Source organism: Alternaria rosae, assembly GCF_020736505.1.
Source record: "Alternaria rosae strain MPI-PUGE-AT-0040 chromosome Unknown BKA58scaffold_4, whole genome shotgun sequence".
Lineage (NCBI taxonomy): Eukaryota > Fungi > Ascomycota > Dothideomycetes > Pleosporales > Pleosporaceae > Alternaria > Alternaria rosae.
The window spans coordinates 2,322,107-2,338,036 of record NW_025763573.1 but is presented as its reverse complement, the minus strand read 5'-3'; the positions used below and the strand labels follow the sequence as shown (position 1 = coordinate 2,338,036).

Below are 15,930 nucleotides of genomic sequence, written 5' to 3'. Positions count from 1 at the left end.
GTCGAGGGAAGCTAAATAGCTTGGGGAACCCTTCAACATCATGGTTCTGTATTTAAAAACTTGTGAGATTCGAGCCATGTTCCAAAGTTATTCGCTGGACAGTGGACCGACTCCACAACTCCTTCGCTTCCACGTGTGGGATGCCAAAGCGTGACCCAGCCACAGCGCACTAGGAATAATGTTTCCAGTACAGGGCAATTTTCGAAGAACTTCAAAGCGACGACGCTTTCCTCTTCATCAAGCTCATGACCCTCCAGCATTTCCCCAAAGACACCCTAAGTTCCTGACCCATCGTCGGAAAATTGGTCTTCGAGATCTTCGTCCGTGACTTGTTGTATGATAGTAACCGCGATTTCGGTCAGCTTTGAACAAGCCAAACGTTTCAGCGAAGCTCTGTGGCTAAGTCAATATCGAAGTGTCCCAAGAAAAACAATGCGTCCCGCGCTCGAGCTTACAGTTAATTTTTCCTGGTCAACGGAGCCTCGCAAGGCTGGACTCTGGATGTCTGGCAAGTACTGTTGCAGGCGTTGTACATCCCTCTTTCGCCACGTGTCGCAGCAGAGTTCGGAACGCTTTATATTCTCCAAAGCCCCGGCCGCAAGCATTGCATCATCTTGGTCGAGATCGTACTCCAGAGCCAATGTTTCGACATTAGGACAAGCCTCTACTAGGAATGACCAACTACCATGTGACAAGATGCGCAGGCGTAAAATGCTAGAGATATTAACTTCATGGCGTTGGAATGTGGCTCTAAGACCGGGTATGTTAACCTCCTTTCGATGGGTGATGGAAAGCTCAACGAGAGGCTCCATCTTGGGAAGGGCTTTGGCAAGGCGGGTTCTGCAGAATGCGTTTTTGCCTTCCGAAGTGACGACAATGTCACAGGTCTTTTGCGCGTGGCATTAGTATACTGAGAAAGATACATAACATCCGCACAACTCAATTGCGTACGTACTTGATGGCTGGGAGAGCCAGAGGGAGCGATGGAACAAGCGGATTCCCTTCCATGTCTCTTAATCGCCGATTGAGATCTCCCATAGAAGAGGCATCGCGGAAAACGTGTGTGAATAGAATGGGTATAGCGGTTGCTCGCATCCTTTTGCTTACGAGTGACAAGCAGAATAGGGAACTTCCTTCCCTGCGATAGTCAAATCTCGTCTTTGGTACTCCACATCCATCCTTCCGGCGCTTGACCTCGGATGTCTGCGCCTCACAAATGAAGTCCATGACGATGGCAAGAACATCATTGTTCAGGCCCTCGAGAGTGAGTCGTTGAAGTGGGATTGCCTGAGGATAATGATTTCCTTGCTCAGGTGCCGCTGTCGATTGCGGTTGAGCTGGTGCATGAGATGGTAACCACCGTGAGGCATCTTCGTCGAAGAATTGCAGTGCTGGAGTGAGCACAGGTGCTTGTGAAAAGCCATGAGCACGGACGTTGGCGAGATGTTGCAGCACTCGGTGATACCTTTGCGGATCTGGGTCAGGGAATATAGATGGGTTAGTCATGGTCAGTGTGAGCGATCAATTTTCACTAAGTGGATTCGTATGCCTCGAATAACCTCGCATGACCTGCTGCCGGTGATCGGCTGTGTTGCGATGCGAGATGAGGTGAGAGGAAGAGTGCTGAGAGAAGATGAGAAGGAGCTGGTAGACGCGCCTGATTGCTCGCGTGGCTAGCGCGTCATTTTAGTCCGCATTCGGCGGGAGGCCCTTCCAAATCCTTTCGAGATCGCACTTCCATTTTGCGATGGGAATGCGTAGGTGTATAAGTTTCGGTATACAAGACGATGAAATTTTCCAAAGGGCGAAACAAGTCCGCGCTCACACGACTTTGATTCGAACCTGACCGCACAAGATGGATGTGTGCGCGGGCGCCGACATGCAGGTGATCTCGAGGAGCAGCAATAAAGTCAGATAAGTTAGCATGTATGCTTACGAGATATACGCTGTAGCTTACCATTCTCAAGCTTCAGCTGGAACTTGAGCGAGCTTCCACGCAATATGCGGCACAATATTGGAAATGGATGTAATTGACGTCATCGATACAAGGGCATATCATACTAAGGTCAGCAACTATACAGTTTGTTTAAATAAACCAATTCCGAGCACCACCTGGACACACTCTCATCCCAATAGCAATCTGTAACTATCAGAATCATGTCCGACTCACCAAGTCAATTACCATGGCATTCCATACCCTCTTCCACCGCAACATGCAAAATCCACCTCATTCAAGCCGGCGGTATTCACATCCCCACGGACATGGTCATGCTGCCCGGTCCAGACAAGCCGCAAGACCCAAAAGATTCCAAAGATGAAAATGGAAAAAGGAAGGCGTTTTATGCCCCAGACTACGTGTTCCTCATCGAGCATACAGCTACCGGGAACAAGTACATTTTCGACTTAGGCATGCGAAAAGATCTGGAGAACCTTCCGCCTCTTCTCGTCGAAAACACTTTACCAAACTTCAAGTGCGAGCCAAAGTCTCCAGCGGAGATACTGCAAGAGCATGGATCACCTGATCAGCAGCCTGAGAAAGTCAAGGCTGTTATCTTCTCGCACATGCACTTTGATCATGTTGGCGATGGCGCCAAAGCTGGGTTTGAGGAGGCGGAGTTGTGGGTTGGACCGACCTGCTGTACCTATGCGAGACCTGGTTATCCGATTGATGAGAAAGCTCCTACGCTTAGTGAGACGTTGCCGGTTGATGGTAGCAGAAAGATTGTGGAGAGCTATGTACCAGACGATGTCTTGAGAGACGCCGGAGATAAAAGGGCAGGTCAGGTCATGGAAGGCATGGTAAAGGGCAAGTATGCTGCTGTCGATCTAAAGAAGCCTGAATGGATCGGCCTCGGTGCCTTTGATCGCGCCTACGACGTCTTTGGCGATGGCTCAGCATACATTGTGGATGCGCCGGGACATTCTCCGGGTCATCAAATGATGCTAGTACGAACGACATCGGGCTCGACCGAAAACGAGAATACATTTGTATTGCTGGCTGGTGATTGTTACCATCATCTCGACGTTCTCAAAGAGCCCAAACGCACTGCGCGACCACCGTATGCGAAGTCGGGCATGCACGCCGATCCAGAGCAAGCAGTGGACACAATGCTGCGCACGAGGGACTTTGCACAGAAAGACAACATATGGGTCATTGGGGCTCATGATACCAGTGTAGGCGATGGCATCAAACCCGGAGTGAAGGAAATAGAAGGGCTGGTAGAGATCAATGAGTGGTTAGCAAAGGGATGGAAAAAAGGAATGTAGAATACACCGAAGTATCACGATGACCAATTCATCGTAAGCAAACTATAGGGTTTACCGTCCAATGACCATCGTATTTGCAATCATACACATGCTCCGACACCAAGCTCTTGGCTCCCGAGACACCCAAAGCTTGACCACCGTTTCCCCTCCCGACCTTGCGTCACACTGTCCGCACCCCACCCATGACCACCACACCCTGACAAGGGCCATCCCAACCCCATCGCTCGGTATCAAGCGTAGATCCCGCGGAGTCCGAGCATTGCCGTTACCCGTGGCGAGGAGCGGTTCATCTCGCGATGCGGCACGCAGGGTTTCGGAGTGTTTGAGTGGCTTGGACGCATGAATGACAGTGGCGTGATACTGGTACTTGGGATCAACGGCTGCCTGAAATCTGAGGGAGCCAGGCTAATTAGGCTGATCCTAACATTGGCAAGTATGGACAGGTAGATTGGCATGGGACGTTGTGGATGCTGACATTTGGTATTCGAATTGCATCATTAAGAATTCTATGGGATATCGTAGACGTTGAACATGTGTCTTTAGCCGCTTGCAGCTTTCAAGATTAACAACAACCAAAAAGAGGAGCGAATTATATACAACCATGTAATAAGTGACAATTCGCTCAATATAGCAAATGGTATACTTCTCATCTTTTTCTCCGCCTTCCTTTTTTATAATCCTCCCGACTGCGTCTAGAAGTTCTCTTTACCCCACACGTAACTGAAGCCTGGCTCAGAATACATGTTGCACTTGACGTGGAGCGTGGAACCAAGACCCTTGGGTCCACAGAAGAAGACACCGGCTTCGGCGGGAGAGTGAATCTTGCGAATGGACTTGAAGATCATGTCCCAGTTGGGGCGACCAAAGTTTGTGGGTGCGCGGAGACCGGTGATGGCGTCTTGCTCTGCGTTTGCATCGTTGATCATGATGTTTGTCGCGTCGTCTGCCTTGATCTTTGCTGTGAGGTACTGTGAAGACGGTTAGTAGACCGTTAAGAGCCAGCGATGAGCATAAAACTTACGGTGTGGATCTCGATGTGATCATCGATATCTTGCGCCTCGATAGCCAGCAGCAACGATCTGAACCATTCGAAGGATCCGAAGTCTCTGCAAATCCAGAAGAAGTAGACCTTCCTCAGTCTCGTACGGGATCCTTGAGGGTAGTTCATGCGGTACCAGATACTCTTAAGAATGGACGCGAAAGGAGTGACACCGATACCGGCACCGCAGAGGACGGCGACTTCGAACTTGAACACATCCTCAGAGGCCGAACCGAAAGGACCGTCAATGTAGACTCGGGGAAGGATTTGACGTAGGGCGATCTCCTCGCTGGATCCACCCTTCTCGCCTTTCTCGCCAGCTGGCTTCTTGTCTGTGTTGCAGCCAAGCGCCTGACCAAAGGCCTTGGTAAAGTTACCGACCATACGAATGTGGACAGAGATGTAGTCTTCTTCAGGTGCGCTGGTAAGCGTGAAGGGATGGTATTGCCAGATGGAGATCTCAGGGCAGCACAAGAAGATGTACTGTCCAGCGCGGGTCTTGGTGTGCTCCTTCTTGATCTGAACTTCGCAAACGTTACTGGGATGCTGGATGACCTTGGAGATGTACGTCTTGTGTCGTCCTCGTACTTCACGGGCGATGCGCTCGGCGAGGTACGCAAATCCACCGTACATCCAGTACTCCCAGAAGACACCGATACCGTCGCAGAAGGGCGCAAAGTCGGGCTGGATCATGCAGAAGGCTCCATGGATGGACCAGAAGATGAAGAAGACGATGAACAGATGGTGCATGTACCAGAAACGTTCGAAGTTCGCGCGACGAGCCTTCTCTGCAGCCGTGACCGCGATGGCCATGAGCGCAGTCAGCATAACGTAACCGCTCCATCCGGGTCCAGTTGCAAGGTTGGCGAGAATGAAGCCCATGAATCCTAGGTTGTTGGACGCCGAAAACTTGGCAAGGTTGTTCCAATGGGCGATAGTGTGGACCCACGAGAAGAAGACGATAGACCAGGCGACCAGCTTGTGGAAGGTGATGTTCTTGTCGAAAGGAATAACATCGTTCAACGGCGTACGCCGAGCCATGGAGATTAAGTTCCTGCAAACCGGGAAGAGGATGAAGGCAACGTCGACGTGCAATACGAGAGCGGCTGAACGAGCAATGGGGAAGGTCAGGCCAAAGGTTTGTCTTGAACCAATGGAGTTGTCCTAGGACGTGTGAGCGGTATTCGTCGTGATCTGAGCTACTCATTCATACCTTTAGCCCATAATTCATCATACCAAAGACGAAGACCATGACGTGCAATATCGCAAATGTGAAAACAAAACTAGTCACATTAGTTGAGGCTCTTCACATACGGTGTAGTGCAACGTACAATCTTCGGTAACCCTCATTGACCATCCACACATCGAATTTCTCTTTGCGGGTCAATTCTCGCGCCTTTTGGTCCGACATCTCTCCAGACATGAGCATGCGCGTCAGCGGCGGCCATCGTGACCGCTCGCGACCTGTGAGACTGGTGGTGTACGACATAGTTGACAGAAGAAGCGAACGTAGCAGCGATTGAGTGCGTGTTGTGGATGCCGATGATCTTCAGACCTGCTGAATGTGGCCGAAGTGTAGCAATGAGTTCAAAGAGTGTCTAAGTAATCTGTACAAAGGTTAGACCAAAGCCACCAGCGACGACGACGCCATGGTACAAATGACTTACTAAAAGTGCCCGCACAAAAGAAGAGAAAAGGTACAGGAAGAGGCGTTCAGTCACCCGGCTAAAGAGGCACCGGCATGAAATCGGTCGAGTCTTGGGGTGAGTAGGGGAAACAAAAGCCTATAAGCCAACGTTGCAAGACGGCGGACAGAGAGAAAAGCGGCTACGACGGGGGGGTAGGACAAGTCAGGTCCGCTCTGCCGTTAGCGAAGTGGATCAAGGGTATCAGTTCGTCAGATGGCTTGGAGGATGAGCAATCCAGGGCCCAAAGAGCGAAACGGTAGCAGAAGTCGAACCATCTTCCATGGCCTTGCACTGCGAGCTGCGACACAGCAAGCTCCGCCGTCTACGAGCGCGTATCGCAACGGGATCATGACCAATTAGGGACGCGAAATGGCGTGGCTAGGGCTAGACGCATACCAAGATGGAGTCATGAAACATGAATGGCCATGCGCTTTAGTCTTCGGCATGCGAAATGGCAGAGCGAGGCGTTTGAGAGGTGTTTGGGACGTGGGAGGCTAAAACCTAGTGCGTTAGAATGGGGCGCCTCCCTGGGCACCTCGCCCCTGCCTAGGTAGTCGGTGGGTTGAGCCTCAACTGCCGATGCTGGCCTTGACTCCATCGCCATGCTCCGACTTTCGACCGCCTTCCCATGTGGACCTGGGTACAAGCTTCGATGGTACACGATAATCTCGCGGCATGGCTGAAAGTGACAGCTGTAAGGGGCGGATGCGCTTGATGTTCGCACGCCTTGGCTGAAGCTTGGGATGGGTTCCACGACTGATCACATCCAGTCTCATGATCGCAGTTTCATTCGACTGCTCCAACGCGACGTGTTCTCTGCATACACGCATAGGTATTCACATGTCGACGATCCAACGGCTGTGGCGTCATCGACTTTCAATCGGACATCGTATCCGGTCGGCCATATTCTGCACGCTGCATGTTTGAACGATGCGTAGCTACTAAATCCGATCTATTCCCGTCCAAACATCTCCGGTCTTGGAACCCAAACACCGTGACCGAGCTCCACTTGAAGCTTCCATATCAAACGAGAAGCTTTGCTGCTAAAACAATGACAGAATCCACTCAAAGCTTCAGGAAACCACCAGATGCGGATATCGCCTGACCCGAAACCCATTTCGCGTCGTCGCCACAGAGCCAGGCCACTATTCTTGCGATATCGTCCACAGTCCCTACTCTGTTCTCCACAGCAGTCTGCTTCAACTGGGCCTCTACGATATCCTTTGGTACATCGTCCAGCATCTCTGATTCGGTGGGGCCAGGCGCAACCGCGTTGACGGTGTGTCCTGCAGCGCCTAGCTCTTGTGCCAGACTCCGAGTCACGCCTTCTATGGCTGCCTTGGATGCGGTGTAGAGAGTTAGGTTCCCAAAACCTAGTCGGGCGCCTATGGACGACATGTTTATGATGCGACCTGGTGCTCGTAGATGTGGAACAACCGCCCCAGTCAGCAGAAGAGGCGCGCGAACATTGACGTCAAATATGGCGGCGTAGTCTTCTGCTGTTGTTTCCGTGATGGATCTGTTCATCAAAACACCAGCGTTGTTGATCAAGATGTCGATCTTGTCACCGAACGCTTCCCTAGTCGCAGACACAATCTTTTCAGGCGCATCGAGTTGTCTGAGGTCCGCCTGAACAACTCTCGATGCGCTACCATTGCCAAGTGATTCGATCTTCGATGCAACCTCTTCTGCTAGCTTCCCGCTCTTTGGCGACGTGTAGACGAGAGTGACCTACTTCACACATGAGTGTCTTAATTGACTTGGTTCGAAGTCGCTGGACTGACCTTTGCTCCCCTTCGCGCCAGCTCTAACGCCAAGCCAGCCCCAATCCCTCGCGAAGCGCCTGTGACAATGGCAACCTTACCCTGTAGAGGAAATGTTGTTGGGTTTGACGGAGCAGACATGATGGCAATCGTTCAAGATGGGTTCTGTAGAGGAAGCTAAAGTGGGAGCTTTCAATCGGATCTTATAGCACTTCAATGCACCCACATATCTAGTGACATAGGAGATGATGAGTGGACATGATGATGTGGCGGACTGCACTTGAAATCGCTGCGTTATCGCAGGCAGAGTGGGTAAGTTCATACGTCATCGGCTCGTTACTACCGATGAATCTCACGAGTGCCGACAAGCTTCGGAGGAGATTGTGCAGCCTACAGTAAGCATTTGAGAAGAGTTACATGGTTACCGCGGAAGCATGTTGATCTTTTGCGTACGATAAGATAGGTTATGTAAAGGGGTTGAATTATGTATTGAATATGAAAGTATGGCGAGTCGTTGACTCCAAGACGAGAACACCATGTACTCGTAGGTATCATGTCTCCAGCCTCTTCGACGAGGAGAATAGCTCGATCGGCGCTCCAATGTTCCAACAAGGTCCGGGCCCAGGTGTCCGATTGAAGAGAGGTTGGTGTAGGCCAAGGATGTTGATCTAGGCTCGATAGAGATTCCGCTTGTCGATACATTATGGGCGTCGCACTCATTATCCCAACAGCTGTAGAGTTGTAGATGGCCGTAATCTCGCCTGCCTTACGTCTGGCCCAGCACCCCTCTTCCGCTCTCCTTCCTGAATCACCGCTTGATGAAGCCGAGCAATGGGCCCTTCTTTGCGTTCGGATCCTTCTTTTTCGGATACATCTTAGATGTGACGAAGTGGACGTACCATATCAGGGTACCGAAGACTGATAGGCCGAAGATGACGAGGAAGAGCGTAATGACTGGCCGACCGTCGTTTTGTACGGAGCGCAGGGCCGCGGGGGTAAGGATTGGTGCAAGCCATTCGAAAGCCATGTTGTATATGTTGGTTGCGTTTGCTGGGCTTAGGGAGGTCCTTGCGATTGTATTCCTTTTGTCGAAGGGAGGACGAGCTTGCGATGACGATCAGGGTTCAGACAGCCGGCTGCCACTAAAACGAATGGATGAAGATATCGCCAGCGACGTTGAAGAATCGAAGTAAGGAAGGGAAACGCGATGTTCAATGGCAGCTACAGAAATGCGCAAAATGCGGCACTTAGCGTTCATGTATCTCCACCGCAGAGCCGCTCAAGCGGCAGCGCGACGGCCAAACCAGACTCGTTTCGCGCATGACCTGACCTCTTAGTATCCTTGGCAGATCGCATGATGTTTACAGAAAAGGCCATACACACGGCGTGTAGTGCCATGTTGGACGTAAGGCGACTGTATGATATGGTGATTGTTTCAAATGCAAGGCGGGCCAAGAGACCATGGTGAGACGCTTTCGTTGCAGAGGTTCCGGCGCCCGGCCCAGGAGCTTGCGCGGGCATGGAGCCCTGCAGGGCGTTTTGATGTAAGTTGCAACTGATGCCGGGTTGGGTGCGCATCCTCGGTTACTCCTGCGTTGTCGGTCCTCGCTTTACTGGCTGTACACCGTATTCCCCCGAATGTCCCGAAGCATAGGTACCTAGGTATCCACCCACGATAGAAGTGACCGCGAGTCAAGCAGGGTGGCCACAATGGCCGACCACGTCGCAACTACCGAATAACTCAGTAAGCTGACTGCTGCGTACTACCAACAGCGCGCCATGACATCTCGTTGTTGTAGTCTGTGCGGTGTTGCGATGGCTCGTTGGTGGTGAGAACCAACTCGTCTGATTGCTGGTGGTCTCACGTAATCACGCCGCCCGCTCGGCTGTGATTGGACGCAGGAAAAACGCTCTTTTCACCGACAGTTCGCACAAATAGGACGCATGGTTCCCACGATTTCTCGAGCTTACTGCATATCCACCCTTTTCCCCTTTGACCAGAATACTCCATCAAAGTTGTTGTGTAAGTGCATTCGCAGCTGCTGACCCTAGGTACCTGGAGAAGCGACACATCATTCTCACTTTCCACACCCTGAACCAATCTCCTTGCGCCAGAGGTCACACAGACGTACACAAGCTCCTTCCGCAGCGTTTGCATATTCACACGTCAAAATGGCTCCCCTCCTTAAACCCGAAGACTCCAACTCGCCCACCGAACGACCCGTCTCCCGAGACTCCGCCGAGCGGGGCAAGAAGCGCGCAAGTATGTTGTCGGTTGCTTCTTCGATATTAACCACGGACAACGCTGACGCTACGCTACTGCGCACAGGAACGCAATCAATGCCTCCGCCAGAGCTGCCCAAGCTAGTCGCCGAGCAGCATGCCCCCATCCCGACCAACGACAAAGACACACAGCGCCTGATCGTCGTTCTGTGCAATGCGACGCTGGAGACGTACAAGGCGTCGCATGGCACTGGCCGCGGCCCTGGTGCGCGCGAGGACAAGTACAACCTGCTCAACAGTGACGACCATATTGGCGTAATGCGCAAGATGGGGCGCGACATAAGCGAAGCCAGGCCCGACATCACCCACCAAGTGCGTACAAGAGGAGGTTAGCCATGTCCCTCAGCTAACGTGGCGCCACAGTGTCTGCTCACATTACTCGACTCGCCAATCAACAAGGCGGGCAAGCTCCAAATCTACATCCACACCTCCAAGAACGTGCTCATCAGGGTCAGCCCTACAGTGCGCATTCCTCGTACCTTCAAGCGCTTCGCTGGACTCATGGTCCAACTCCTGCACAGACACCAGATCCGGTCAACGTCTTCGCAAGAAAAGCTCATCGAAGTCATCAAGAACCCCATCACCGATCACCTTCCTCCCAACTGCCGCAAGGTCACGCTCAGCTTCGACTCCGAGGTCGTACGTGTCAGCGATTACATTGGCGATCTCAACAAGGGCGAGAGTATCGCAGTCTTCGTAGGTGCTATGGCCAAGGGCAACGACGACTTTGCCGATCACATCAAGGACGACAGCATCGCTATTAGCCAGTTTAACCTCAGTGCCAGCGTTGCATGCAGTAAGTTCTGCCATGCTGCCGAAGACGTTTGGAACATCTTCTAGTTCAGCCGACGATCAAGCGCTGGACCTATCTATATTGGACACGCCAACTAGCCCACAAGCAACAACTGACTCACCGCGGACGAGTCGGATCACGGACCGCATAAACGGAAGATAACGGGAACTTTTAGGCTGCAGGACACGCTCATGGCTTAGATCGCAACATCAACAGCCTGAGCGTTACTGCATCTGATTTTGGGCGTCTGCTTGAGGTTTTTTTACAACAAAACAACTACTCTGGCTCAACGCACAACAATCAATCTTCTTTTGAAGATCGCGGGGCAGCTCAACCTACCCCGCACCTGTTTTTCTTTCACCTTGTTCCATCGACACAGCCGCTAGCCTGTATGCGCGCTGTGTTTGGCATCATACCACTGGGTCTCGTCATGACCTGTCATTCGACCTCGAAATATGTTTGTCAGTAGTTAGCTTGTAGGATATCGCGGCTCTCCATCCACTCTAGGATTCACGAGCAGGAAGATCTTTATGTCAGGAATGACATGTCCGGCGAATGAAAAACTATACTTCACGTCATCTTCACAGTACGATCCCTTGAACCCCTCTTTCAGGCATACACCTTGTAATTCACTCGCTCTATGCCTTACAAGGTTAGAATGTATCCTGGGGGCTCATCGCATTTTGCGCGTGTGGCGGGAGGGAAACGGGTAGAGCATCTATCCATGGAGCCGCATCGCCGATCTCCCATGATGATCTCGCGTAAACATAGAAAAAGCAACAGCATGGCAAGTCCTACCGACATTTGGAACAACTCCAAGAATCTACGACGATGCCTGCAATCGTAGCCTCACTACAGCGTCATCTTGGTCCTTGGTTCTTGTGAGAACGATGCCCCATCATCGACGTCACACCATGTCCAATCGAGCGTTGCGACGACAAGTGGCGCGTCCAGACCGCAAATACTCTGTTGCACGCGACAAGCGACCAAAATGCTACGATTCCGTATCCAATGTAGCGTAGTGGGCAATGTGAGGCGTGCGACGACTTAAACCTCTCGCGGCTGCGGGCCGACGCTGAGGACCAATGTCATACACCGACACCTCGCTTACATTAACAAATTTGTTAGCTGCAGACGCAGGACATGTGGCAGCATCACAACATGTTGACAGCGACCTCCTTGATAGCTAACTGCAGCGGTGGGGCGTGCTAGTAGGGTCTGTCCCGCAACGGTATGGAACGCCCTGCTACTCGGTTCACGATGCATCGAGACGCTGCACCTGGACGGGGTTATGATATAAACCTCGAGGTCGTACCGATACTTCCCCCCCCTACTCACACCATACATCTCCAACCGCTCCAACTCGATCACACCTCACTGTGTGCATATATCCGCCTCGTTCCCTTCTCAATTCTTCGTTTGGCGATTGTTCTAGCCGCGTCCTGTCGTTCTTGTTCTTCACCGCTGTTCAGCAATGCCCGTCTCCCACATCGGCCTCACGGTATCGCATCTTCCAACTTCGACATCGTTCTTTCTCTCAGCGCTCCAGCCACTGGGCTACCGCTACATCGGCCAATATGGCAACCAAATCGGCCTTGGAATAAATGATTCCGATTTCTTTCTCTGCCAAGAAACGCCTGGGTCAGTACCACGAATGATCACCAGGCACACCGCAACTGACAGCTGAGCAGCGTAAAAGCCGGCGCTGCACACATTGCATTCACCGCACCTAGCACAACCGCAGTCCGGAATTTCTACACCGCTGCATTGACCGCTGGTGGTCGTCCTAACGGGGCCCCGGGTGCTCGTTGCGCAGAAGATGGCCACTTCAATGCCGCAGTAATCGACTTTGACGGCAACAGCATCGAGGTTGTCTACCGAAATGGACCTGACATGAGACATGACGGGACCATCATCGAGCACAGCAGAGTCATTACATGGCAGAGGACAGTTTCGCAGAGCTTCCGTGAGAGCCCCAGTATCTTCAGCGCTCACACGTGTGCTTCGAGAACTGGCGCAATTCCAGTCGCACCGACAACCGAATCAGCTGCTCCAAAGGCACCAAGCCCTGTACCCAGAAGCGCCTCTGCGCCCACAGTCGCTCCTGTTCCCGAAGCGACGACAAAATCAGATGCCGGCAGTGGGGCGGCCACGCACATTCTCGGAACATTACTTGGAGCTGCTGCAGGTGCAGCCGTCACATATGCATTCATGCGGAGCGAGCGAGATAGTGCGAAGAAAGAGGCGGACTTCAGCGCCTTCATGGACGCCAAAAACGCGGTCAACACTGCGGCTGGCTTCTTCGCTCAGGCCTCATCCCAACCCCCGACACCCCAGCAGGCCCCACAACCCGCGCAGCCACCTGTCCAGGCCATTGCACCGCCTACACCTGAGCCAGTACACCGCATTGAAGACGACGCGCGATCTTCCTATTCGCGAGCTTCTCAGATCCCTAGGACTTCCGTGCCGCGACAAATCGAGGCTGCGCCGGCTAGCTACTACTCACCGTCTCAATTTGAGCGTCCTCGCTCAAGGGCTGCGGAGCCTCTCGCCATCGAATATGCTCCTGCATACTCTGTTGCCCCGTCACAGACTCCATCAAGGCTCACACCTGCTCACCGCTCAAATACTAGCCCTGAGTTGTTGATGATCGAGAGGGCTAGGAGTACCGTCTCGACAGCCAAGCCCGAAAGTGCCGCAACGACTGCAAAGCCACCGCGACCATCGTCCAAGCCTCAGAGTGTCGTCTCGAAGGCGCAAAGCGTAGCTCACAGTGCTGCGCCTAGCTCATTCATCTCATCCTTCGTAGCAGACCGCGAAGATGAAAAAAGTAGCTCGGGTAGGTCCAAGGCCAGGTCCTCTCATACCTCATCTTCAAAACACTCCTCGCACAAGGAACACGGTAGTAGCAGTCGGAAGGAGCGTGGCTCGTCGCCTTCTCCACCAGCCCCTGCATCCAAGGCTCCGTCTGCAGCCCCCACTAAAGCTGCGTCCAAGGCGGCGTCGATCGTCAGCAGCATCTTTAGCCGCGACAAAAAGAAGCACGAAGATGACGACGACTTCATCGACGACCTTGACATTGAAGAGCTAAGTGAGGATGATCTTGACACTGTTGTTCCCAGCGACAGCATCTCCCAGATCGGCGACGCACCACGACGCAGACACCGTTCCCACCGGAGCGACAAGTCTAAGAAGGATGATGACGCCGAAACCTCTGTGAGCCATCGCAGGAAGAAGCACAGCGACGAGAAAGAGTCTTCGCGAAGCAAGAAGAATGACGATGAGAAAGAATCTTCCCGAAGCAAGAAGCATGACGATGAGAAAGAGTCTTCCCGCAGTAAGAAGCACGACGATGACAACGAGTCTATCATGAGCAAGTCATCAAAACGCTCTCACCGTTCGCACCGTTCCCGCAAGACATCTGCCGACTCCGCCGACGACGAGGACTCTTCGCGCCCTCACCGTTCCTCCCGTTCTTCCAAATCCAAACCTTCCATCATCTCGGAGCCAAGTGAGGTATCTACTGTCCGCCCCGTTAAGCCCTCCAAGTCATCAAGAAAGGATAGCCTGACCCAAGGCCAGTACGACAACCTATTCGATGAAGTCCAGTATGGAACTGGCGCTGTACACGCCTCCAGAGGCGGCCCCACACCCAGCATGGTCAGTGCCGCACGCAAAAACCCTATTCGCAGCATGATCAACCATAACCACGCGACCAAGATGAGGAACTTTGAGGGCAGCCAGGCTGGGCGCGCAAGGGACAGTGATGACTAGTTTGTGTTTCTTATTTCTCTGTCTGGGGTACTGTATCCTTGCATCGCATCGCGTGGCTTCATTGCTTTTGCTCTCATGCTTTTGCATCCGCGTAATGCTCTCTCACGTCATTGCGTCATTGTTGTTCCTGTCTATCGTTTGCTCCTTTTAGCGGTCTGGCATTTTTACGGCGCGGCATTGGTATGGCGTCATGTTTTGCTTTGTAGGACTATCATAGATTAGAACTAAACTAAACGCAATGAATACAACCGGTATATGGGTGGATTGGGGGGGAAAAAATGTTCATCAGACCAGATGCTTGTGATTATGTGTGACTCTCTTTGCTGTGTTTTACATCGACTTCCTGCTCATCTTTGATATGGTGTTTTCCTCCGATGTATGAGCGAATATACAAAGTTCGATTGCTACCACAGCAGTCCGCACTGTTTATGTCGTTGGGATGCTCCGACTTGATCCGCTCTGCACCCTGATCCGCTCTATCATACCCCTCAACAATCTACACCTTGTCTTCAGTTCTCGGCTGCCACCCTGGGCAAAGATTCGTAGTGCATCCCTCGTCCATGTGTATGTCGTGAAACTCTGCGTTAATGCAGGTCCCGCCCCTCTCGTTCGGGTCACACGCAGCAACTGGATGGACTGTCATGCTATGGTGCCCGCATGCGTAAGTGGTGATAAAGAACTTGCACATATTGGTGGCGGCTGGTATGTATGTGTATGTTGATTGGTTCGCGGGGTGTCAGTGGTGAGTTTGGCCGACGTACTTGTAGGCTTGGACAGGTATGTAGGTATGAGGAGATTTGTAAGAGATTAGAGTTGTAGTCGAAGATACAGAGTACTTTCTTCTTCAATATATGCACATGCGTGATCGCGATACATGTGACAGGACGTTCATACTTCATGCATGACTATGGGCTCGCATTGGATTGACATTAATCATTGTAAGATTCTGGAAGCGACAACACAACACTTCAAACACTAACAGGACCTCCTTCTCTAACCTTCTTCTTGACTCTCCGCCAGCTCACCTCGCGCGGGAAAAGCGCCTCAGGCGGTGCCTGCCCCGGATCACACTCCCAACACTCACCTCCTCTTTCCCGATAGACTTGTGTAAAGAAGGTACACTCTGGATGACGTGTACAGTTGCGCTTGACCCAGAACTCGTGTTGACATGTACTGTGCTTGAGGATGACTTTTGTACACATTGCGTTTTGGTGGCGGTTGGATGCGGATATTCGTGCTGAAGTTGGAGAGAGCCAGAGTAAGCTGGCGTCAATCTGCTCTGATATGTGGTGGTTGGCAGACTCGTATGATGTTGCAGTGGTT

At 52.2% G+C, this 15,930-nt stretch overlaps 6 protein-coding genes across 6 annotated transcripts; 3 read left to right on the top strand and 3 right to left on the bottom strand.

Moving 5' to 3' along the window:
* Positions 1 to 160: 160 nt before the first annotated feature.
* On the bottom strand, positions 161 to 1,593 carry BKA58DRAFT_159032 (uncharacterized protein). The gene is made up of 4 exons (XM_046164927.1): positions 956 to 1,593; positions 771 to 887; positions 456 to 714; positions 161 to 393 (listed from the first exon to the last, which is right to left on the bottom strand). Exons 1-4 carry the CDS (start codon positions 1,504 to 1,506, stop codon positions 244 to 246), a joined length of 1,077 nt encoding a protein of 358 aa, XP_046026612.1. The 5' UTR covers positions 1,507 to 1,593; the 3' UTR covers positions 161 to 243.
* A 2-nt stretch (positions 1,594 to 1,595) lies between these two features.
* Positions 1,596 to 3,735, top strand: BKA58DRAFT_383315 (beta-lactamase-like protein). The gene is made up of 2 exons (XM_046170172.1): positions 1,596 to 2,065; positions 2,137 to 3,735. Exons 1-2 carry the CDS (start codon positions 2,021 to 2,023, stop codon positions 3,265 to 3,267), a joined length of 1,176 nt encoding a protein of 391 aa, XP_046026611.1. The 5' UTR covers positions 1,596 to 2,020; the 3' UTR covers positions 3,268 to 3,735.
* Positions 3,736 to 3,840: 105 nt separating this feature from the next.
* On the bottom strand, positions 3,841 to 6,102 carry BKA58DRAFT_158994 (NADPH oxidase B). The gene is made up of 5 exons (XM_046164924.1): positions 5,974 to 6,102; positions 5,638 to 5,913; positions 5,520 to 5,589; positions 4,289 to 5,470; positions 3,841 to 4,235 (listed from the first exon to the last, which is right to left on the bottom strand). The coding sequence occupies exons 2-5, from the start codon at positions 5,793 to 5,795 to the stop codon at positions 3,960 to 3,962; spliced, it is 1,686 nt and encodes a 561-aa protein (XP_046026610.1). The 5' UTR covers positions 5,796 to 5,913; positions 5,974 to 6,102; the 3' UTR covers positions 3,841 to 3,959.
* Positions 6,103 to 6,932: 830 nt separating this feature from the next.
* BKA58DRAFT_383311 (uncharacterized protein) lies at positions 6,933 to 7,983 on the bottom strand. The gene is made up of 2 exons (XM_046170171.1): positions 7,779 to 7,983; positions 6,933 to 7,725 (listed from the first exon to the last, which is right to left on the bottom strand). The coding sequence occupies exons 1-2, from the start codon at positions 7,896 to 7,898 to the stop codon at positions 7,060 to 7,062; spliced, it is 786 nt and encodes a 261-aa protein (XP_046026609.1). The 5' UTR covers positions 7,899 to 7,983; the 3' UTR covers positions 6,933 to 7,059.
* Positions 7,984 to 9,929: 1,946 nt separating this feature from the next.
* On the top strand, positions 9,930 to 10,880 carry BKA58DRAFT_439108 (Alpha/beta knot methyltransferase; the record flags this gene model as incomplete). Its single annotated transcript, XM_046173646.1, has 3 exons — positions 9,930 to 10,020; positions 10,087 to 10,352; positions 10,404 to 10,880. The coding sequence occupies 3 exons, from the start codon at positions 9,930 to 9,932 to the stop codon at positions 10,878 to 10,880; spliced, it is 834 nt and encodes a 277-aa protein (XP_046026608.1).
* Positions 10,881 to 11,993: 1,113 nt separating this feature from the next.
* BKA58DRAFT_383303 (uncharacterized protein) lies at positions 11,994 to 14,954 on the top strand (the record flags this gene model as incomplete). The annotated part of the gene is made up of 2 exons (XM_046170170.1): positions 11,994 to 12,474; positions 12,525 to 14,954. Coding segments are annotated over exons 1-2 (2,246 nt in total), but the record flags the coding sequence as incomplete, so codon positions are not given.
* Between the last annotated feature and the right edge of the window lie 976 nt (positions 14,955 to 15,930).